This window comes from Triticum aestivum, chromosome 3D, assembly GCF_018294505.1.
Source record: "Triticum aestivum cultivar Chinese Spring chromosome 3D, IWGSC CS RefSeq v2.1, whole genome shotgun sequence".
Lineage (NCBI taxonomy): Eukaryota > Viridiplantae > Streptophyta > Magnoliopsida > Poales > Poaceae > Triticum > Triticum aestivum.
The window spans coordinates 299,937,303-299,961,388 of NC_057802.1; the positions used below are offsets into that span (position 1 = coordinate 299,937,303).

The 24,086-nt window shown below is 45.7% G+C and overlaps 2 protein-coding genes across 7 annotated transcripts; both read right to left on the reverse strand.

Moving 5' to 3' along the window:
* Positions 1-6,678: 6,678 nt before the first annotated feature.
* Positions 6,679-7,921, reverse strand: LOC123074525 (uncharacterized). Its single transcript, XM_044497341.1, has one exon. The coding sequence runs from the start codon at positions 7,809-7,811 to the stop codon at positions 6,909-6,911; it is 903 nt and encodes a 300-aa protein (XP_044353276.1). The 5' UTR covers positions 7,812-7,921; the 3' UTR covers positions 6,679-6,908.
* Positions 7,922-8,862: 941 nt separating this feature from the next.
* On the reverse strand, positions 8,863-23,808 carry LOC123078535 (transcriptional corepressor LEUNIG). Of its 6 annotated transcripts, none has more exons than XM_044501078.1 (18): positions 23,470-23,808; positions 22,464-22,561; positions 22,240-22,349; positions 20,548-20,883; positions 20,326-20,411; positions 19,227-19,314; positions 19,051-19,126; positions 18,856-18,905; positions 17,508-17,807; positions 16,675-16,845; positions 15,702-15,932; positions 15,517-15,631; positions 11,880-11,989; positions 11,653-11,802; positions 11,346-11,510; positions 11,128-11,247; positions 9,599-9,805; positions 8,863-9,252 (listed from the first exon to the last, which is right to left on the reverse strand). In XM_044501078.1, the coding sequence occupies exons 1-18, from the start codon at positions 23,499-23,501 to the stop codon at positions 9,106-9,108; spliced, it is 2,592 nt and encodes an 863-aa protein (XP_044357013.1). In that variant the 5' UTR covers positions 23,502-23,808; the 3' UTR covers positions 8,863-9,105. The 6 variants fall into 6 exon arrangements, with proteins under 6 accessions (XP_044357013.1, XP_044357011.1, XP_044357009.1 ...); XM_044501076.1 differs by having other exon boundaries at positions 16,675-16,878; XM_044501074.1 differs by having other exon boundaries at positions 16,675-16,878; positions 19,051-19,129.
* Positions 23,809-24,086: the final 278 nt, after the last annotated feature.

The following is a 24,086-nucleotide window of genomic DNA, read 5'->3' on the forward strand; positions in this document are numbered from 1 at the left end:
TTCGACATTACTTTTGCCCCAGTACATCAGTACTGTTGCCCCCCGTTCATCAGTACTATTGCCCTTGAACACAAAAATGCTGAACACATATGTTATAGTGTTTTCATTGCTGGGAAAACATGCTGACCACAACCCATAGTACCTTATACTACAGTACTGCCTACTGAAATACAGATATATTGCATAATGAACCACAAAAAATTGCATACTGAACCACACATGCGCTGCCAAAAAATTGCCTACTGAAAAATTGTGTCAGGTTGAGCGCCTCTCCTTCCTCATCTCACCCGTGCCACCTCCCTACCCCTCCTCGCTTGAGCCTCGGGCGCCGCACCTGAGCTGAGCCGAAACCACACCCACCCTCCCTGCGCACGCACTCCGGCGACTCCCCGCTGCTCCACCTCCACTAGTACCCCTCGCCCGGCCCTCGCCTCCTCGCAGAAAAATCCCTCCCCTCTCCCCCTCCTCCTCGGGAGCATCTCCGTTGATCTGCCCTTGCTCCTCCCCCCCCCCCTGCGGTCGTTGATGACGACGAACCCCCAGCAGCCATGAGATGTGTGCGCGAGGGGGGAAACGTGGGATGAACTCACCTAGGTCGTCGAAGCAAAGCAGGATCTCGCTCTCGGGGTGGTCGTCGCCGCCTCGCGCCGAACCACCAGCTCCACCCTCTCCCCCCTTCACCGCTACCTTCTCTTCCTTGTACGGCACGCGCGCGCCGCCCTCGCCCCGGCGAACTGCTACGGGGTCCTTCGCCGGGCCATCGCCGCGCTCGTTGAATTGAACTCGTCACCGGCCCTCTCGCCGCCCGCGCTCGCGGCGAAGCTAGGGATTTCGTGTGTGATTTGGCTCCTCGCCGGGAGAGTGTGAGGTGGGGAAGGGGAAACGGCAGGATAGATGAGCGGCGCGTCTCCCAAAATTTCGAAAAGATCTCAACAAAACCCACCGCCCACCTGGTCGGTCCACCAGGCCACGTGTCTATGCGGGACGCGCGAGATGGACGGTCGTGGTGCGGCCGCTGCATCGCGTCTCATAGCGCGCGCGCACCGGACAGCGATTGGGTTAAAAAAAGGCCAAGTTAGATGCGCCTTTTGAGAGAATGAAACTGTTAAGATTAAACTATAATCTATAATTAAGGAAAATCTCCCCTTGCCCATCGAACGAGTTGCACCGGTACGGACACCTGTGTCCGTTGCAACCGTCGCCTCTCTCCCGTCCTCCTGGAACCGATGCATCTCTTCGGGATCGTCGCGTCTCTCCAGGGGATATATATACTCTCTGTAACCATTGACAAAGGATAAATCACTTTCGATTCAAAACACGTTATCACGCACGTAGAACAGCCAGCGAGAGCGAAAGGCAACAGAGAAAGGAGAAGAGAGGAAGTACTCGCCGCCGGCAAAGATGACTGCCAAAGAGTTTGAGGAGCTTGCCCTCAATGGCCACAATTACCCTACATGGGCTATGGACATCAAGATCAATCTTGCGTCCCGTGGGATAGCGCGTGCAATACAACCCCCGGAGACTCCTCTCCCGGATGGGGCCACGCCGCTGACAGAACAGCAGAACTATGTTGCCTTATTCATCATAAGGCACCATATTCATCCAGATCTCAAGTCTGAGTATTTACAGGAGGAATCTCCTAGTACTTTGTTTCTGGCCCTCAAAACGAGGTATGAACAGCAGAAGGCAGTAGTCCTGCCCGAAGCACTCCATGATTGGACTCATCTCCGTCTTCAGGATTTCAAGTCCATCGGTGAGTACAATCATGCTGTTCATAAGATATGTTCCAAACTGCGCTTTTGTGAGAAGGAACCTACTGAGGGGGAGAAGATAGAGAAAACTTTGTCTACTATGCTCCCTTCAGATAGGATCCTCCAACAACAATACCGTGCTCGTAACTACACTGTCTATTCCGAGCTTATTCACATGTTACTTCAGGCTGAAAAGCATGATGAGCTACTTGCTAAGAATGGCTCTCAGCGCCCAGTTGGGGCACAACCTTTACCTGAAGTCCATCTGAATGTTGCAAATAGACAGAAGTTCAATGGTACCCCTCGGGGTAAACAATCCAATTTCGAGCATAAGCGAAAGCGCAATGGGAACAGGAGATCTAGATACCCAGGCAAGGGAAAAGGCACTTCAAAGCCCAGGCTTGATAAATCTAAGCTTTGCAACAAGTGTGGATGCTCCACGCATTCTACTGAAAAGTGCACAATGCCCAAGCATCTGGTTATGTTGTACCAGCAATCTCAGGGACGCAAAGCACCTCAAGGGAAAAGGTTTGAAGCCAACTTCAACCTTCATCCGGATAGCGCAAAAGGAGCTGGTGGTTCGCACGATGTTCCTCCTGGACCGAGCAACGCCGTGGTTCCTTATCTGCCTGAGGCTACTGCTGAAATGGAGAACACGTTGATTGAGTACACCGCAAACAACGTGTTTGGCGACTTCGACTAGTCCCTCAATCTCCTAGTGATCTACTTAATTATGTCCATTTGTGATGATTGTAATAAAAACATAAGTTTGTTGTTGTCTTTATATTGTATTGTATCAACACATTTGATATAATAAAGATTGTATTCTATATATTACTATGAGGTTTTCTTATTGAAAAATCTTTGTTTTATATAGTTTTCTACGGGGACAATCCGATGGAAGAGGAATTATGCCTTGTGGACAGTGGTGCCACAAACTCCATACTGAGGGAGATGAAATATTTCCAAACTCTGAAAAAGACGAATGGAGATATTCTAACTATCGCTGGACGCGATACTGTGATTGTTGGTACTGGACGTGCCATATTCACCCTCCCAAGTGGTACATATGTGACAATTGAGGATGCTTTACTATATCCCGATTCTGCACGTACCCTGATCAGTTATCGAGATATCCGTAAAAATGGTTTTCATATTGAAACCCATGAAGACAACAAAGAGGAGTATCTACTCTTTACTAAAGATGACGGATATGGCAAAAAGGTACATGAGAAAATTCCTTCTCTATCGTCTGGTTTGTACTATACGTACATCAAACCCGTGGAACATGTTGCATACAAAGTAATTTTTCAGAATGTTAACGCATTCCAAACCTGGCATGATCGCCTAGGCCATCCTGGAATAGGGATGATGAGAAAAATTACTAGCAATTCCATTGGTCATAATTTGCTTGAGTCGAAATTTCCTCAATCTTCTGATTTTGTGTGCACATCTTGTGCCACGGGAAAGCTAATTTTGAGGCCCTCACACCTCAAAATACAAGCTGAACCACTTCAGTTCCTTGAACGTATTCAAGGAGACATTTGTGGTCCCATTCAGCCATTATCTGGACCTTTCCGGTATTTCATGGTTCTGATTGACGCATCTACACGATGGTCACATGTGTGTCTTCTATCCACACGAAACCATGCATTTGCCAAGATAATGAGGCAAGTCATTAAGTTGCAAGCCCATTATCCTGAAAGTCGGATTAAATCAATTTGAATGGACAATGCTGCAGAATTCTCCTCACGTGCTTTCAATGATTATTGCATGGCTTTGGGGATTGAAGTTCAGCACTCTGTTCCATATGTCCATACACAAAATGGTTTGGCTGAAGCGTTGATTAAGAGGATCAAACTCATTGCAAGACCTTTGTTGACGAATTGCAACTTGCCAACCTCTTGTTGGGGTCACGCTGTTTTACACCCTGCTGACTTGATACAATTGAGGCCAACTGCATATCACAGTTCTTCCCCTCTGGAATTGGTACGTGGAAATCCTCCAAGCATCTCCCATTTGCGTAAGTTCAGATGTGCTGCATACATCCCGATATCACCACCACAGCGGACATCTATGGGCCCACACAGGAAGTTGAGGATCTATGTGGGGTACAAATCGCCGTCGATTATTAAGTACCTGGAACCCCTGACTGGGGATCTGTTCACAGCCCGTCACGCTGATTGCATATTTAATGAGGAACATTTTCCGGCATTAGGGGGAGATTTCAAGTACCAGAAAGAATGCCCGGAAATTGATTGGAATGCTCATTCCATTTCATCCTCTGATCCACGTACCCAAGAGACCGAACTTCAAGTTCAAAAGATCATTAATTTGCAACATCTTGCAAATAATCTGCCAGATTCATTTACTGATTTGAAAGGTGTTACAAAATCCTTAAACCCGGCCAGAAACGCGCCAGAAAGAGTGGAGGTACCAATAAAAACCACTCAACTCCCTATTCCTAAAAAGAGGGGGAGTAGTACAGCCTCTGACCCGGAGCATGCTTCTAGCAAGCAGCAAAGGAAATCGAGGAGAAAAACCTCGAAGTTAGTAAATGCAGGTCAACTCAACGTTGACAAACACCTGATGGGTAGTATACACCCAGTGGAAGGGCAACCTCCACAACCCAGTTCCAGTATGCACAAACTGACTGGGACATCGGAACACCCAGACTCGATCGTATTGGGAAATCACGAAGAGTCACTAGGGGTGCAGGAAATTTCCATCAACTATGTTGATTCTGGAGAATCATTTGACCGTAAGACTACGACTGTCGACATATATTTTGCTGAAAAGATTGCAGATACCCTTCTCACTGATCATGATCCAAGGTCTATCGTTGAGTGCCAAAAGCGCTCCGACTGGCCTAAATGGAAGGATGCAATCCAAGCAGAAATTGCCTCGCTTAACAAAAGAAAGGTATTCACTGAAGCAATACCCACACCTCCCAGTGTTTTCCCTGTGGGATTCAAATGGGTTTTTCTCCAGAAACGGAACGAGAACAATGAGGTGGTGAGATATAAAGCAAGGCTCGTAGCACAAGGTTTCACGCAAAAACCCGGCATTGATTTCACTGAAACATATTCTCCAGTAATGAGTGCAACCACTTTCCGATATCTTATATCCTTGGCAGTGCAAAATCGTCTATCTATGCAGTTGATGGACGTCGTGACCGCATATCTTTATGGGTCACTAGATTCGAACATATATATGAAGGTTCCTGATGGAATCTCTGTCCCGAATAAAAATGCAAAACGCAACATGTATTGTGTAAAGCTGAATAAGTCATTATATGGCTTAAGGCAGTCGGGACGGATGTGGTACAACCGACTCAGTGAGTTCCTTCTTCAGAAAGGTTACTCCAATAGTGATGATTGCCCATGTGTTTTCATCAAGAAGTCCTCTACAGGATTTTGCATTATTTCTGTGTATGTTGACGATCTCAACATCATCGGCAGCACACCAGACATTGATGAAGCACGCAATCACCTAAAGATGGAATTTGAGATGAAGGATTTGGGTAAAACCAAATTTTGCTTAGGTATTCAACTTGAGCATCTTCCCTCGGGAATCATGGTACACCAATCTGCCTATATCCAGAAAATATTGGAGAAATTCAATATGGACAAATCCTATCCATCTAAAACTCCCATGGTGGCTCGATCTCTAGACATAGAGAAAGATCCGTTCAGACCAAGGGATGATGGAGAAGAGGTGTTGGGACCTGAAGTTCCATACCTTAGTGCTGTTGGAGCGCTTATGTATCTTGCAAATTGCACAAGACCTGATATTGCATTTGCAGTGAATCTACTTGCTAGACATAGCGCAGCTCCCACCAAACATCATTGGTCTGGAGTGAAGAATATCTTTCGATATCTCCAAGGCACAAAGGATCTTGGCCTATTTTTCAAGTTCCAGAAAAATCAGGACTCTGATATGATTGGATATGCAGATGCCGGTTATTTGTCTGATCCCCATAATGCCAGATCTCAGACCGGCTTCGTGTTCCTACATGGTGGCACTGCTATATCATGGAAGTCTTCGAAACAGACTCTGGTGGCAACATCTACCAATCATTCTGAAATAATTTCATTATTTGAAGCAACATGCGAATGTGTATGGCTTTGCAGAATGATAAACCACATACAACAGTCATGTGGAATGGGTTCGATAAAATCACCTACCATTATCTATGAAGATAATGCGGCCTGTGTTGCGCAGATGCAAACAGGATACATCAAGAGTAATATCACCAAGCATATTTCTCCTAAATGGTTTTTCCCCCCATAATCTTCAGAAAAGCGGGGAAATAAGCATTCTGCAAGTCAAATCATGCGACAACCTTGCTGATTTATTTACCAAGTCTCTACCAAATTCTACATTTGTGTTCATGGAATTGGTATGCGAAGACTTGGGGACTTGCAGGTGTCAGGGGGAGTCTCTTCTTGAGATATCCTTATTTTAATGACATCACATTATGCTATCTTTCTTTGTGAGTATATGTTTCAGGATCTCATCAAAGATTTTATGAAGAACTTTTGAAGGAGAATCTTTTGAGATGATAGAGCTTCCCGGACAATCGTGAAGATAATTCTACATGGTCAAGCGTAGATTAGGGGGAGTGTTAAGATTAAACTATAATCTGTAATTAAGGGAAATCTCCCCTTGCCCATCGAACGAGTTGCACCGGTACGGACGCCTGTGTCCGTTGCAACCGTCGCCTCTCTCCCGTCCTCCTGGAACCGATGCATCTTTTCGGGATCGTCGCGTCTCTCCAGGAAATATATATACTCTCTGTAACCATTGACAAAGGATAAATCACTTTCGATTCAAAACAGAAACCATGCTCTCTTGTAGCTTGGCTACAAGGATCCCTGGACCGACATATCGGTGACTAATGGCACCTGCAGTATGTCAAGGGATATGCTTCCATATGAGTCCTCGGGACCCTACCATTGTTAGAAAGATATCCTTTTGCACTTGCATCTCTACCCCTCTTCTTAAATTACTCTAGTTCAGTTCATAATAAGAGTATACCAAATCTGGTCATGAATCATGACTGCTAAATTAATATCATAATCATAGCGCAGACTAACACATGATTTTGATTGGTTCATACGTCTCCGTACAAGGAATGCGTACGCAGTTACGCAGTCAAATGAAGCCGCCGAGGGAGAGGCTGAGGGTGGCCTGAAGGTCGAGCCGCCAGAGGTAGCCGCCAGCGTCTAGCCGCCACACGTCGCACGGGGCCACGAGGGAACCTCGGCGAGGGCATGCGTACGGGACGTGCACCCGACAGGTGAAACCGGCACAGGAGCCCCACGCCGGCACGGGGGCGCCATCCTTGGCGGCGAGCACCACCCGCACCTCGGAAGCAGCCGCCGACGGGGCCATGGCAGCGTCGGCGCCCTCCCTACCGGACACTGCCCGGTTGAAAGCCACGTTTGTCCAGGTGACGCGGCCGCACTGGTCGGACACGAACGTTGGGCCCTCGTCGCCGCCGCAGGCCGCAGCGTACGGCTCCTCGCCGTCGCGCCAGATGCCTGTAACGTCTTCAACCGTCACCCAGGACACCACTTGCCTCAAGGCCTGCGGCGGCAGGACCAGTCCGGCAACGTGGGCAGGCGCCAGATTCGCCACCGGCGCCGCCCCACCGAACCCCTCCTCTGCCGGCAGCACAGGCATGAGCGGCAGGGTTGCAGGCAGGGGTGGAGGAGGCGACGAGTCGACGGACGTCATCCCCGACGAGGAGGAGGACGGCGAGGACAAAGGCTTGTCCTGCACGTAGTCCAACTTTTGCGTCGTCGGTGCAGCCACAGTGGCTGGCTTCTTGTGCTTCCGTCCCCTCCTCCCAGTACCCCCTGCAACCGCCTTCCGCTTCCCCTTCCCAGCCGGCACGGCCGGCATCGGCGCAGGCGCCATCGCCGCCGGCTTTGGCGCGATGGGCCTAAACTTCAGCATGGCCCTTCCCATGTGCCACCCCTGGCCTGCCTGTGCCTGGGCGGCCCCGGCTGCGTACCTCGGCGCCAAGCAGCACCCTCCCTTCCTCTCCATCATACACCACGCGCCTCGGTGGAAGCAGAACAGAACAGCAGCGACTAGTCTCAGCTACACTGAGTGCTACTTTCTCGGCGCGGTGCGAGTAGACCACGGCGGCAATCAGGTTGGTTTTATACAAGGACGCGCAAGGGACACGCGTCAGGGAGCACAGGTGTCGCGAGTGGGCGCGGGCTATGATTGGTCTCGCGACACCACCTGGCCCCCGACGGGCAGCGGCAGCACGTGAAAGGCCGTGACCCCATTGGGCGCGCTCGCCATGGCTGCCGTGGCACGCAAGCGGATTAAATATCTGCTATGAGTACCAGACTAGCCAGTAAGAGAAGAGATTTGTACTAGCGCTAGCGCGACGTGTCCCTTGCTTGCTGCCCCATCCCTAGAACGCAAGAGAGCGCAAAAGGCGTGATTCGCTTCGGCCACAAGTACAAGCACGCGCACCTCACTGAGACGTGGGCCTGACCGAGCTATGAGGTCCACATGTCTGTGGGGCGAAGTTCGAGGTTTTGCGTGTGATGTTGCTGCGGGTAAAGGTGGCGGTGGTCGGGTGGGTAGAGTGGGGGTGAGGATTTTGGACCAATGGGAGTGCGTCCAGTGTGCAGCGCTTTATTGGTGGGGAGGGAACACGTAGAGCGGTCAGAGGGACCGTCTGGAAGATCGATGGCTCGTGGCCCCATCGCTGCTGCTTTATCTTAGGGAAAGGAACCGTGCACCAAAACTACTAGCCCCACACAACATGGTCCAAGTCTCTAGACTAGTGAAAGTGAAGTTGTTGTACCGTCCGTGCGTTGGACATACTACTCTCCAGTTGATGCATCGGCCTACCCTAGGTCGGCGCAAGCATTGCGACTTCCTACTTGCCAGCAGAATCAAAGCTACCTTGCCCTCCACCCATACGTTGCTGAGTATCACGCAACACTTAGACAGCCTTAATTTTTACTCGGTTTTTCTTGATTGATAAAATAGGGATTGGGAAATATTACTTCTCTATCAAGGGGAGTTACAAGGCTTCAGGACGGTGACTTCCAAAAGGGCATACATGAGACGGCAAGGGTAGTTCTGTAACTTTTAATCAGCACAAAGTCCTCACTGTAACAGCAGGCAAACAGCCCATTCTATAACGAGTTACAAACTTGAGAAGCAGCATACAAGATACAACTAAGACAACCACAAATCGCAAACCTGCCTTTTGTTAGCTAGTACCTCCTTGTCATGTGGTTATCTGAACCATCCTGTTCTCTATAAAATCTAGCAACAGAATGTAAAAGTCGACAAACAACAGTCACTATTTTACAAGTCATTTCCAGAGCTTGACAAGCCTGTCATGACTAACTGAGGCAACCTTGCCTGTTGCGCTCGATGCTGCTAGGGCTGCAATTAAACCGTCATGAGCATTGTTGAAGGTCATGGCATTCTTCTCCCTGATGTCCCAAAGTTCCAAGGACTGCACGGCAGAGTATAGCAACACACACTATCAGCATGCTCGCAAAATGGAGTTTCTACACTCAAGCTCAAATGCACCCTCGTGAACAGTAAAGTTGAAAAGGCATTTCTATGGCGCTGGGTGAAAAAAACAAAATTGATGCTCCAAAAGGACTTTTTTTAAGCATTTTAGAGTGCTATTTTGTTATTTTTGCCCAAACCTCCACGAATGTGATTTCATCACCAAAATGTGCATGAAGGAAGAAAACTAAGATCGAGCCCAAATTCAATCAATTTTCTATTTATTTTTTTCCTGTTCATAGAGGGGCATTTGGGCTCGGGATTAAAAGGGCACTTTCGAAACTTACCTCGTAACAACCAATGACTAGCAAAGAAGGGTGAGCTGGATGGAAAACACATGTTTGAAACTTGTTCCCACTGCAGTTCAACTCATTCACAAATTCACCGTCCTGCCCAGAAGTAAATGACCATATTCTGACAGCATCTTCACTAACAGAAGCAAGATAGTCACCCGCAGAGTCCCAACAAACTGACTGAATGTCCTTTGCATGACCCTGCATACATGTAACAGAACTTCCCACTCAAAAATCCACCACCACCACTGGACGACAAGATACTTGCAACTTCTTTTTTGAGATGGAAGAAACATACAACTTAACATAATTAAGGTTCATAAAATCCCTAGAGGAAATACCATTTGAATCATAATCTTTGATGCCTTTGATATATATAGGAGATGATTATTAGCAAAGAGGAACTTATTCTGGGTGCACTGGTCTGATCATGCAGTGTCTACCTAATGGACCATGCTCCGTTTGTTCCCTAGCAGGTCAAATGGAAACTCTTGGACCAAGGAACACAATTCTACAGAAAGGTGTAAAACATATTTCAGTTTCGTCAAACCTACTGATTAAAGCCTCCTAGTGCCAAGGGCATATAGTGAACCTTCTTTGTCCACTGCTATCTTAGACAATTGGTATGCTTTTACTACTGGAGAAACTAAAGACATGGCACAGCATAACTTGCACAGTAATGAGTTCTCCAACAGCTGATAAAAAACAGCCACAGTGCCCAAACAACTGCCGTTTGGGGCACTTTGGGCCAAAAGGACCAGCTCCAGCAGATGATGTATCTCTACTTGATGATGCAAAAAATTGTGGGCAGCCCAAAACTTCAGCCCCAAGTGCTGCCCAAAAACCTCTAGTGGCTGCCCAATACCAAAACGCTGCGGCGGGAACCTAACTGCCACGCTGAAACTTCCCCATCGCCTGATCATCGCCCGGTTCTGACATATTCTCGCCGCCGGTCCCATAACGACCCCAGCCCGGAGCCACCCCACCGCTCATTCTCGTCGGCCAAGACAACCGCCACGACCCCAGCCGCTGCCGCCGATTCCGGCCATTCCCCCCACCCCCTCCACCACCAGAGAATGTCACCGTCGCTCCACCATTGGCCGTCGAGGTCGATTAGTGGCCGGGCGACCTCCAATCCAGCGGCCAGACCACCGCCAAGCTGCCAGACCCTTTCGGAGCTCTCGGCGCGCCACCGCCGGAGTTGGCCGCTCCCCCGGCTCCTGGTGCCTCCCGTCTCCTGTCCTAGGCGGCCCGGCGACCATCTCGACCCCGGCAACCTCCGCCGGTCGAAGTCAAGCTCGGCTCCCGGCAGCCGTCAGCTCCGCCTCCCCACCATTGGATCTCATGTTTCATTTGCTTTCCAATTTTTTGTCATCTGGAAAAGCAACAGCAGCCACGATACCCAAAAACCTTCTCTCCCTCCTACCCTATAATCGTTTTCTGGAGATGCTCTTATGAGAGGGATGTAAATGCGTTCTTAAATGCTCTCAGCAAATGTTGTAGCTGATCTTTTGGTAACAAACCTGTAAAGGGCTTCTACAAGCATGCTGTGTCTCCCCATCAAGTATGTAGATAGCCTTCTCTGATGCAGCTGCTAGATATTTTCCTTTGCGGGGTTGAAATCTCATCTGAGTGGCACCTCCCTGCGAAGATAACAATATGAGAGAAAACCATCAAAAAAATAATTGTTTGAGCAGAAAATTGTGCAGTATGTGAAAATCATAACTGAATAGGCAAATACCTTAAAAACCTTGACACAGGTCAGGCAGCTACCATTGTTAATGCTCCAACTGCGGACTTCCCCATCACTATCACAGGAGCAAATAATATCTTCTTTGTTGGGATGAAAATCAAGTGACATCACAGATGCTGAATGACCCGTGAAAGTACGGAGTGAATAGTCAGTCTGCACAGTCAAATCAGTTAGTCACAACAAACTAAGATTGCAGCAGTTTCTAATGCAATATCTTCGTACGAGAAATACATTGAAAGGAGGAAACAAATGCTAAGGAGTATACAAAGGAGGAAACAAATGCTAAGGAGTATACATTGTCAGCATCCCAAACCCGTACGGTTTTGTCAAAGGAAGATGTAGCAAGGCGGGACATGCTTGGGCTAAATCGAACATCGGTTATCAAAAACGAATGCTCTTCTAACGACGATTTAGGCTTCAGGGGATCTGTACACCATAAAAGAACCTGCAGAGGAGCAGGTGTGTGATTGAAGGTTTTCTGACAATGGTAGAATATAGCTACTTCTGCATCAACAGCCACACCTTTTTATCATGACCACCAGTAGCAAGCAATTTGCCATCGGATGAGAAGTGGCAACAAACAACTTTACTTGCACTTGCACGTGCTTTTGCAACCTCAGCAAAGCCAAAGCCTGCAACAAACAGATCTTGAGAAGATTGCAGCAGTTGGACGCCTTAAGAATTTATGATACTTCTACTTTTGACACCTTTTTTCCTACTTTTAGACTAAAATTGATAAAGCCACGTGGCAAGTAGGAACAGTTTCGAGTTTCTGGTCTGTTTTCTTTTGAGAATCAGAACTCTAATGGGTTTTTGCTACCAGGAGAAGGGAATGGCCATGTCGATGGGGTCTATCTAAATAGAGAGGAACCTACACGGCTGATTACTCAATCACTCCATTGTGATAACAATCAAACCCATATTCTTTATCATTTTTAAATACAGATAACTGTCATCTGCCGGTATAATAAGGAATGGCCCTAACAACAGCCCCTTTAAATACTACGAAACGTTTTAAATCAGACTGGACTGAACGAAGAAGGATCTTTCCGCACAAGAGTGGAAGGGATCCTTTATATATAGATCATAGCTCCAATCAAGCTTGCTCTGCTGTCTAGGATCGTTAGTGCTATAGTGGAGACACTTATCTCAAATAAGAATGGTTGGCACATTCCCTTTCTGGTGGTAGTCATTGAGGATCTCAGAAACAGGGATCGCAAAAACGTGTCAATAATGACAACGCTGGGCGAGAAGGCTGAAGAAGAAAAACCTGTAGATTTGAATGTCACTTTCTTTGCTAAGATAGCTAGATTTGAATGTCCATAAGGTACAGCTGCAAGCAAGCAGGAGCTCCCTTACATGGAGCAAGGAATAAATTTGATGTCAAGACATTTCTTACGGAGAGGATTGCATATAGTTACCTAAAGTGGTATGATCATATCACAGGTCCCTATCCTGCATACCTTTCCATGTTATATCACAATCGCATTTAATTTCAAGATTAGACGACAGCTTACCGACAGCTTGAGGATCTAACTAGTGTAAAGCCTGTGCTTTGCTGCGGACAAGTTTATTTTAAAATGCGTGTATACGAAATTTGAATATATTTTTAAGCACAGTCACAAATTTCAATCATTATTTAAGTGCATAAACAAATGAAAATGTTAAACTTTGGCACAGCTAAGGCAATTTCAGTGGTAGCATCATTCGTGAAGTTACAACCTGAATTTTGTGACGTGTTAATGTAACAATCGTTCTGCTTCTTTTGATTCTTTCCTAATGTCTTTCCACGAAGAGGTATCATTTCACCAAGAGAAACGCCTCTCCACGAAGGGACATCTTTTCATCAATGGTCGTGTCCCATGAGTAGATATATTTTAAACAAGGGACATCTTCACCAACAAATGTGTCTTTTAATCAAAGGACATGTTGTTCGTAGGCCCCAACCGCTAAGATCTAACTGACTTGATTAATTCTTGATATAATCCGACGACTGTTCTTTTTAAAGTGATGTGGCTTAACGCGGATGCTGCATTAGGAGTCAGTTTTAGAATAAAGAGATGCGGAAAATACTCTCCCCCTTCCCATATGGAACCAAGGCCCCATGACTTTATCAATGGTGACATTGTTGAGATGTAGCCACGGGGCACAACTACTTCTGTGCACCGCACCTTGGACCTTGATGCCTACCACTTGGGAGGAGGGGGGGGGGGGGTCGACATTGGTATATCTTATAGTTCAGTGGTACCGAGCTAGCAAGATGGTCAACACTAGCAGGAGATCACATGATCAAGGACACGCAACAGCAAGCAAACCAAGAGGGGTGCTTTTAACGAAAAAGGGTTTCCCCCCGCTTTGTACTGCAAAGCAACCAACCGATACAACCAACGATAGGTGCTGGGGCGGAAGCAGCACAGACACGCCCAAAAGAACCGAAAGAGAAAGAACAAAAGAAAAAATGCCGACAACGGCGGATCGACAGAAAAACGAAGAAGCCTCGCGACCACTGCGCCCATCGGAAATCTCCCACCGAGCTCTAGACTCCGAAGCGCCGGTACCAATCAACACCTCCAAGAAGGGACGCGACGATGACGACACTGTTGCCAAGGGTTTCCCCCGGTACGCAACGAGGAGAGAGGAAGGGTAGCCCCCGACGCCCTCCAGGAAGGTCCGGTGACACCCTCAGGCGCCACCACATCGGTGTCGGACAAGCCGACCTGGATTTCTCCCGATCCCAACCTTCACCTCGGGCGCTCCGGAGCTCGCCACCAAACCGATCACCACCCTGCACCAACATGATCTTGAAACTTCCACGCCGTCTCACCACGGCACCACGAAGAGAGGTCTGCACACCGAAGACGAGGAGCCGGGACTAGAGGCAGCAGCACCGTCAGCACGCGGGAGGGCTCAACCTCCACCGTCAACGACGGTAGCCGACCGGACGCAATAGCAGGAGCACACCAGGCCCGGCCGGGCCCTCATAGGCCCGTAAAGCTCCCGCCTTCGCGCTGCAACAGGCACGCCGTCGGCGTCGCCGCCCCCGGTCCGAGCTGCTCCTCCTCCCCACCACGCAGAAGACGACACAGCCGCGCCGGGGGCCGGCCCGCTAGGACCCAGATGGAGCCCGCAGGGCCCAGATCTGAGCCGGGGGCGCGCCGCCGACCACCCCGCGCCACCAAGCTGCCCCGCCGCCAAGGAGCCCCGCCACCACCTCGCCTGCCGCCGGCCACCGCCGCTGGGTCGCCGGACTGCAGCCAAACCGAGGAGCACCGCCGCCGTCCCCTGCCCCGGGAAGAGGAAACGAGCGCGCGGGGACAAGAGGTCCCGCTGCCGCCGGCACCACCCGGACCGAGGGGAAAAAGGAGGCGCGCCGCCCCGGCCACCTCCCGGGGAGGCGGCGCAAGGGGCGGATCCGGGAGGGGGAGGGAGGGGCCGGGCCGGGCCGGGCTCCGGCGACCGACGGACGGCAGCAGCGCGGGGGAGGAGGACGGCCGGCAGCGGCGGGAGGTGAGGAGGAACCCTAGCTAGCTAGAGCGACGCGGGAGCGGGTCGGGCAGAAACCATATTCACGGAGAAAGGTGTCGTATGGATCAAGCCCAGGGGTGCTTTTAGGAAACAGTACTGTATTATGAAGCTCGGGATTAATAAAGGAATCTAGATTATTAGGAGCCCATATTGTTTTAGGGAAGGAAAAGGGCTTTAGCATCCAACTATATAAGGATGCCATGTATCTATGTTTGAGGCAAGCAAGAACAAGCAATTTAAACTCTGCCAGTTATTCTCTCGACTCAACCGATGTCTACACAATACCTAGCGAGAGCTGCTATACATACGACAGAAATCTATACGATTTTTGTACGACCAGACTCATCTGGTGGTGTGGGCCCAAACCTCGGGAAACGTGCCTGTGTCTTGTCGTACGATATCGTACAACGAAAAATCATCGTACACTAGGCAGTTTCGATACCTAGCAGCCACGCCATCTGGCTATCTTTAGCATTGTGGTTCTTAGAATAAGGATTGTGGCCAATGTACCGAAAATAGGCATGCGATCAGCAACGAGGGCTATTTATCAAGCTACATTACCTCGGTCACAAGTAACAGAACACACAGATTGAACTTGACAAGGACCAGTTATCAGCAGGACTAAAAAGCATACCTTTACTGGCATCCATGCAGCGTCCCAAGGTATCCCTGGGATCCATGTCATCCTGTGACAGAAAAGATTCAACATTTTCATCCAATCCTTCTTCCAGCAAACGGTCTACATCACCCTGTAATGAAGCAATTTTATTATTATACTGCCAAAAAAATAAAAATAAAATCAATCAAACATATGAATACCAGTGGGTTTGCAGTAGATGTCAAGCTTCCAGTGCCATCAGAGCCAAACATTACCAAGGGTTTTGCTGAAACACCATTCTGCTGAAGTTGTGGTACTGGCATCGGATCTCCTGGTGTATGAGTGGAAGGTGTCGAGGGTGCAGAACCTGGAGACGGGCCAGCAGTATTTCCAGTTCCTGAACTATTAGCTCTACCAGAGGAAGAGCCAGGCTTCTTTCTTTTCTTCGTTGACTGAACAACAAATAGTATTGTTTGTGTAAATGAACTGAGATCTAGTGTATCGGTCACTTCACTAATCTAAAGCAGTGGGAGGCAAAAATGAAACGACGGTTTTGAAAGTTAACCGGGGAGAGACCGGTAGCCTATAACCAAGAGGTTACCGTCAGTCTCCTATGATCCATTTCAGTTTGCTATATTTTCTTTACACATTTGCCTGTCGAGGTACTGTATTTCTCTGGTGTTATATGAACACTAATATCAAGTTACATCTAGTCTGAAAGCACCACTTTCCGGACTGATATAATTTTACCAGTCTGGTGAGGTCTAGCTGGTTGGTCATATTTTTGTCACTGCTGGGAAGTAGATCTAAACCCGTCAACAACAACAAACAATGGAAGATCAGGAGTAACAGTAAGGGTGACAAGGAGCAGTAACAGCTCGGTCGATTTAGTGCTATAGATAAATGAACTGTAGTGCAGAGCAAAGAATACAATTCTATGTTTTTATAAACCCTAGAAGATGGATCATGGAGCTAGACACAGTGGTGTAGGCATGGCCAGATCATGTACCACAGCAAACTTAGCTCAGTTATTACTACTATTATATCGTGTGAAAATACATTATTTGGCAGGAAGATTTGAAAGAAAGTTATCAGCACATTCAGATCTTATGTATACTATAAACAGGAGGACTTTAGGTTTAATGATTAATGCAAAATAACCATAAAAGGCATTTGTGTGCTGCAAAAGTTTACTTGATCGGTGGCCCCAAAAGAATTCGGCATGCCCCCATCAACAGGCATATTTCCAGTTCCTGGCTTTTCTTGTTGGAGAAGCTGATTTGAGCTTTGAGACTGCTGACTGGAGACAGCCTGATGGTGCTGCTGTTGGCTATTGCTTTGTTGTTGTAATAGTTGCTGCTGTTGCTGCTGGTGGTGGTGTGCATTAGCAATTTTCTTCTACTAAACAGAAAATTCTACATAAGAACATGGCAGCAGAAAAAAAAAGGCTAGAAGAATAACCCAAAGGCATATCTACAAGTTGAATCATCAAAGACAAATGTAACATAAAATTAGGTCATCTTGTATCAAAAGGGAAGCATAATACATATGAGTGGAATAAAACAGAGTTGGAAGATAGAGAACCACAAAATCAATACCATATAAAAGTATAAATCCAGGAGCTAGAAAAAATTATGAACATTATGAGTTGTCTTTGAACTATTAAAACATTGGCCTTACCATGCCAAACACCTTATGAGGAATTAGATGTTTAGGCAGTCAGGTAAAATGGCAAATATAAAATAACTCACATTCATTGTTTTGTCATTATAGAAAATGCCAAAATGTGATAACAGGCAACAAAAATACGTTATGAACAGATTGAGATGATGACATTTTGCCATGATGTTCTATCTTCTATGATCAAACCCCCCATCTATCATGGAACAGGAGTTGCCTTACCTCATATAATAAGCACTTGACACAATTAAAAAATAAAGATAAAATTTCACCAAGGAGAAAAAACAAACCTGTTGGTGGAGAAAATACAAGAAAATGAACACTCGGTTAAAAATGAAAAGGTCTACCTTTATTAGCATGTCTATATCACCACCACTTTGACTAGGAGAGCCAATATTTGGAATGATATCTCCACCGCTTGTTGTCTGCCCATCCCGCCCAAGAACTACATTCCTGTTGTTAAACATCATCCTCAATCTTCTGCTGTCAACATCACTAGATGTTGGGGAAGCCATATTTTGCTGCGCCTGCAACGCAAGCTGCTGCTGTTGTTGTGGAGTCAGAAATTGGATCTGTTGTTGCAATTGATGTTGATTCTGCATGAATGACTTCTGCTGTAGAATTCCAGACCGAAGTTGCTCAAGTCCCTGCTGAGATAAACAAAGCAGAATGCATGTCAAAACAAGGTTAAAATTTAGCATCCTTACTAGCAGATGTCAAATCACATATTTGCTATTTGACACTATATTGGAAAAGAAATACTCCCTCCGTTCCATAATGTAGTGCGATAATAGATTTTTTGAAGAGTCAAACTTTCCAAACTTTGACCAAGTTTATAGAGAAACTATTTATATCTACAATACCAAATATATAAAATATGAAACTACATCTTATGATGAATCTAATGGTATATGTTTGGCATTCTAGATGTATATGTTTTTCACCACAAACTTGGTCAAAATTTGTGAGGTTTGACTTTTCAAAAAAACTATATGCCCAACATTATAGAACAGAAAATATATATGCCCAACATTATGAAACAGAGGGAGTACAAAACTAGCCTTTGTTCCACAAATTGCTGGCGATGACATTGTCTGTGATACCACTATATTTTAACTGTACGTAAACCACACAAAATTAAAATTACTTAAGTACAGGGGTCAAAGAGAGCCATAGACAAGGTCCGGGATATGATAGCATAAAGGTGAGATCCACTAGGGCAATATCAAATTGTGCAAATCAACAGAAGAAAGAACAGGCATGGTCATAATGTACCAGGTTAACACAAAACAGATCAACGCAAATTTAGATGCTTCCCTTGGTCAGTTAAGTACTACAAAAAATACTATGCTATTACCAACTATGGCAAGTGTGTGTGTCCCATAAAATATTTGTCAGGTATCGTCAACGTAGGGGAATTCAGTCTAAGCTGAATCAATACTGAATAGAAGGTCATTAATCATAAGTGGAGTGTACGTAACTAGGATTCAAGTTGGGGCCCTTGCAGTTTTTGACTGGTTACTGACGTAACTGGAAAAAAATTCATTTCAATTTTAAAAAAGATGAATTAAATTCAGACACTTTATACAGAAACCTCTTAGGCCTGAAATCTCTCGCAACAAATTTGAACCCTGAATACAACACTGATGAAGAAGCACAAAATAGTGAATGTTTAGTCATAAACTAAACCCTTACTGTGAGTGGCCATCCTTTGAGAGTCAAATTATTGGCAGCTTGATTAGATCCTGTTAAGAATGCATCTAAATTAGCCTCACAAAACTGGTCACCCAACTAAGATGAATACAAAATTGGAAATAATAGTGGGAAAAATGAAAAAAAAATGACGTTAGTGGAGAATAGTGATTCATTGGAGCGGAATAATAATATTACCTTGTAGACCCATGAATGACCCCTCAGGACCAGCAGCTCTAGGTGTCAAAATGGGATTTATCTCTGTCTTGATACTCTGCTAAAAGAACACATACATAGTTTTTCCTTGTTTTCACAGCTGAGTATAGTTAGGGCTGACAGATAATAGATAAATCAGGAAGACTCAAGGTACTAACCTGAGCATGCCCTGGAAGTTGGGGACTTCTACCCTGAATTTGTTGCATAGTGCCCGACAAACCACCAATGGAACCATGCAAAATTTGCCTATATAGGGGGCAAATGTTAACATATTAAGAAAAAAATACGGAATAAAATATATCATTCGGTCTGACTAATAAAGAAACAGTATGTCCTTCCATATAGGGATGAAAACGGAACAGAAACGGACGGAGCTGGGTGCTACCACATTTGTTTTCGTAATTTTTTTTTTGCGTAAGCGGAAACGGATACAGAAACTCCAGAAATGAATATGGAAACAGTTACTAGCGGGAACAAACACGGAGCAAATACGGACTGGACATGGCAACAAAAGCAGGTGTTGATCGGAACTTAAACACACTTTAACCATAAAATGATCAATTGTTAACATGGCTACAAAGTAATGTGATTAGGTTAGTGAATTAGCATAGTATTGTAGTAGTACTGGACAATTGCGTATAGGGTCTATTTGAGTACGTGCGTGGTAGTAGAAGTTGGGCCATTCTGCTCACTGTGTCATTGCGTGTTGTTTGGTGGCTGAGCTACAAAACAGCCATAGGCCCATAGTAAGAACGGAAATTCTATATTCACAGAAACGGAGAGTTCCGTTTCCATGTCTGTTCCGTCGGAAAATTATGTTCCCGTCTCCGTTTTTGTTTCCGTTTTTGTTTTGCAAATTTCCATTTCCATATTTGTTTCCGTTTCCAAAAGCAGCCAGTTCTGTTTTTGTTTCCGTTTCCGCATAAAAAATTATGTTCCCGTTTCCGTTTTGCAAATTTCCATTTCCATATTTCCTCTCCTTCTCAGATTTTCCTCCGGAAACTACTTTCATAGGGCGTACGCATCTACACTCCATACACACTGAAAACCTTACAATTGATGCACGTCCAGGATTATTAACATCTAGGCTCTAAGGAGAAGGCAGCAAGGATAGCCAGCCACACCAGCAAGTCTAAGTGTGGCATTTAAATGATGATTTTGTAACTTTTAACAAGAATGCTAAAATGTCATCAGCTACTTCTGTATGCAGAACATTTTTTGTTAAAGCACTTCATAATTTACAAGTTCAGCGAGTACCCTGAGGATTGTCCACTTGCAGCTGCTTTCAGCAGTGATGTTTCATTTGGATCAAGTAGTTGCCCAGCATTTTCTCCATACCTTTGCTGCAACCGTAAGTTTCAATGTCATAACGAGTAATAACAAATGAACTTATTTTTCTTTTGAGGAAAACATAAATGAAAACCTTTTAGAGGAGCCAACTAAAAGAATGTAGAACAATGGATGTAGCTACAGTGATACCTTCATAGATGCGTCTTCCAAAGAGTCTCTCTGGGGAGGCAACTTTAACCTCTCCTCATACATTTTGGTCGCCATAACATTTGCAGTACTTTGGTTTTGTCGCATTAAAGGATTGTTTCCAGAAAGTCCACTTGAAGTACCATTAAGAAGATAAGAATCATCTCTACGCTGCTGCTGCTGCTGCTGCTGCTGTTGCTGCTGCTGATGTTGCTGCTGCTGCTGCTGCTGTTGTGCGGCTCTTTGTAACAACATTTGTTGCATTTGTATATGCTGTGGTTGCTGCTGCCGCTGTTGAGGTAACTGCTGTTGTTGGTCCCGGGCTTTCATGAGCTGCGTCTGAAAAGAGAGCAGCACATTCTAGCTGAGTTAGAACTACCAATCCAGGACAAAAGATGCCTCAGAATCACAGCTATTGATGCAACACAAATAAAATTATGATTTTCTAATGCAATTAATTAGATCAATATGCAACCAAGTGCCCTTGACAAGCGAAAACATAGAAAACAACAATGTATTATTAATATGTAAAATAAAACATATGTGACGACAGCGGAATTTCCCAGCTATAGTGGACGTAACACATGTAACAAGAAGTTTAAGAACTAAGAACTTGTTTAGTTCGTCAGAAGTAATGGAAAGGTAAACGTGGTGGAAAAACAGTGTCACACTGTTAATGTAAATGGAATGGAATGGAAGAAGGTTCAATCTTGTTTGGTTAGCATGAAATATGACGTTAACTAATTGCAAAGCTAGGTCTGTGTTCTTTAACCTGTAGGATGCAACTAGGAAGAACATCCACAAATGGAATTTAAACCACCAAACAACGAAGAATACAAATTGGTATTTTGAATCATTTACATCCAGCACCAATTTACAAAAAGTCAATGATTAGAAGGGATTTCATCTGCGGAAGAAAAACAAAAATAGCACGTGGGAGAAGAACAAAAATTGCATCAGCCCTCATAAGACATAGCAGATTAGGAAAAATCAATCTAGAGCGCATCAATCAAAACCCAAAAGATCTCCTGAGTGGCAGCCCAGCCACGATTTCATGTCTCCGCCATGCCTCGACCAAAACTCAGGCGTCGCTAAGATCCAATTGCATGAGATGGGGGTCATGGAGAATGAATCAGGTCTGGCAGTTTGACGAAGGGAAGAATGATACGGCCGGTTTGTGGCGACGGTGGCACCCTCTAGCCAGGGGAGATCGTGGAGAATACATCGTGGTCTCCTGGGGATAAACTCGTATGGGAGATTTTCCTTTTTTTTCTTACAGGAGCTCAGATGCGATTACACCGGATCTCGGGCGGAAACGGAATTCCACTAGGCCAGGAACTGATACTGCGGCAACTGATTATGACCCAGTCTAAACAAACACCGGTGTAAATGGATCACCTCCTAAGTGTCATTTAAAAGCAATAGAAAATGAATAAAACGAATTGTGGTAAACAAAAAGGACCTCACAGGCCTTGCAGTAAAATTGGTTACTGACTCACGAACCAAACACCTCCTAAGTGTCATTTAGCAGTAACAGCAAACAAATTGTAGTAAACCAAAGGACCTCGCAGGCCCTGCAGACTAAAATTAGTGACATTTGACATCAGATTACAGGTCACATAGGATTTTTAGTTCATTTGAAGTTTCTTCAGTAGATCCCATATAATAAGGATAATCAAATGCATAACTGTTTACCTCAATATATGACGCTGCAACATCTGAATGCTTCTCGTTTGTTCTTGCTATGAATATATCCCAAAAAACTGACCACCACTCAAAAAGAAACCCACCAGGTGCATCAATTGCTGCATGGAAGCACAGCCTAAAAAGTGAGCAATAGTTTTCACGAACAAAATGTTTAAAGGGAAAGGTTGCAAAAACCAGGACATAAGTAGCTAAACTTGCTGAGAAGCACATACCAACTGGATCTGAAGAAACCTTCCCTTCTGATTGGAAGGCCTTTGCAGTTGCCTGCAAATTTCTCTTCATAAAATAGTCGTATATGTAAACATCGAGCCTGTTTCAGCAAGCAGTTAAACATTAGTCCTTAGGGTGAAGGTTAAATGCACTAAGACATAGGAGTACAATTCTTCAACTACAAGTACAATACCATTCAAAAGACCCGCAACCAGTATGGTGAATAACCAGCTTGGGCATAAAACATTAAGACTTGAATGGCACATTTATGCTGCATCAATGTATATTCATTTTGTTTCTTCAACTTTTATTTTAACACTAGCACATCGTCACCTAGAGTGATCTTATGCACGACAAATGCTTAGGTTTGCTAGTGCACGTTTCCGTGAAACACTGAAAAATCATGAAAAGTATTAGTAGGTCTAGTTCCCAGAAGCAGAATGAGATATTTCACCTCCTTCCGCATACAAGAAATGTTGAAACTCATATGTGAGTACAAATCTAGTCATTGATGTGTAAGGAATCAACTTATTCGCTGGTACTTCCCTCCATACTATCTTCCTGAAGAAGATTACCGCGGCCCATGAACCAAATCGAACTCCCTTGTCTTATATCCATAATGGATAGGTCAACTATTACTACCGGTATTTCAAATCTGATGGACAAGTTATCCTGCTGTTCTCAAATCCCCAAATCAGTTCTCTGATATTTGAGAGATCACCACGCCAGATTTCACTGAAGAGCTATATAGTCAAAACAGTAGGTCCTTCAACTGGTAAAACAAAGCTCAAACCAAACCCGCAAAAAAAAAAACTCCTGAAACCCTAGCGGCCAAACGCGCCACCACCGCACCACGGGTCTCCTCTCGTCTACTTCAGTTCAAACTTCGTAGCCCCTCCCGTGATTTTTGCTCAAATAATCGCCACCCAGATTAAGCAACAACAACGTCGCCCAGCCAAAACATGCCGCGAATAACAGAATGAATACGAAAAGAAACAAAATCCTCACATCTTGTCAGCCTCCCAGTTCGTCTGCGACATGGCCACCGCAGCTCGCCGACTGGCCTCCCTTCCCCCGAAGCGCCGCCCACGAGAAAAGTTAGCTCTGGCTACGCCTAGGCCGCCACGGCCACCGACGTCTACGCAGCCGCTGGGCAGAGGGTGGACGGCCGAGTTGCTCGAGACGAGGAGATGCGGAAGGGAGGAACCCGAGGCGAAACCCTAGAAGCAGCTCTGTTGGGAGGAGGGAAGGTGAGGCGAGGCGGCGGCGACAGATGTGGGAACAGATTGGAGTTTGCAGTTGCAGAGGCGCGAGGAGGGTGTGCAGGGGAGAACTGGAGAGGAAGGGGAGAAGAAAAGAGAAGGTATAGAAACGCAACGGGACCCACGGATTTCCCACCTCCTTTTTTATATATAAATGTAATGCATAAATTTTAAGATGGCTTACCACATATGCTATGTGATGTTTGTACACTTTTCCTATGTATATAATTCTTTTTCAAATGACCCAGGGATGTTTGGGGGACTAGAACACGGCAATGCTTAATGGACCATGGTTGTTTAGAAATCGGACAATGATCTTGATGGAATATGATGGTTTCATGAACCCTAGATCGGTGTCTTTGG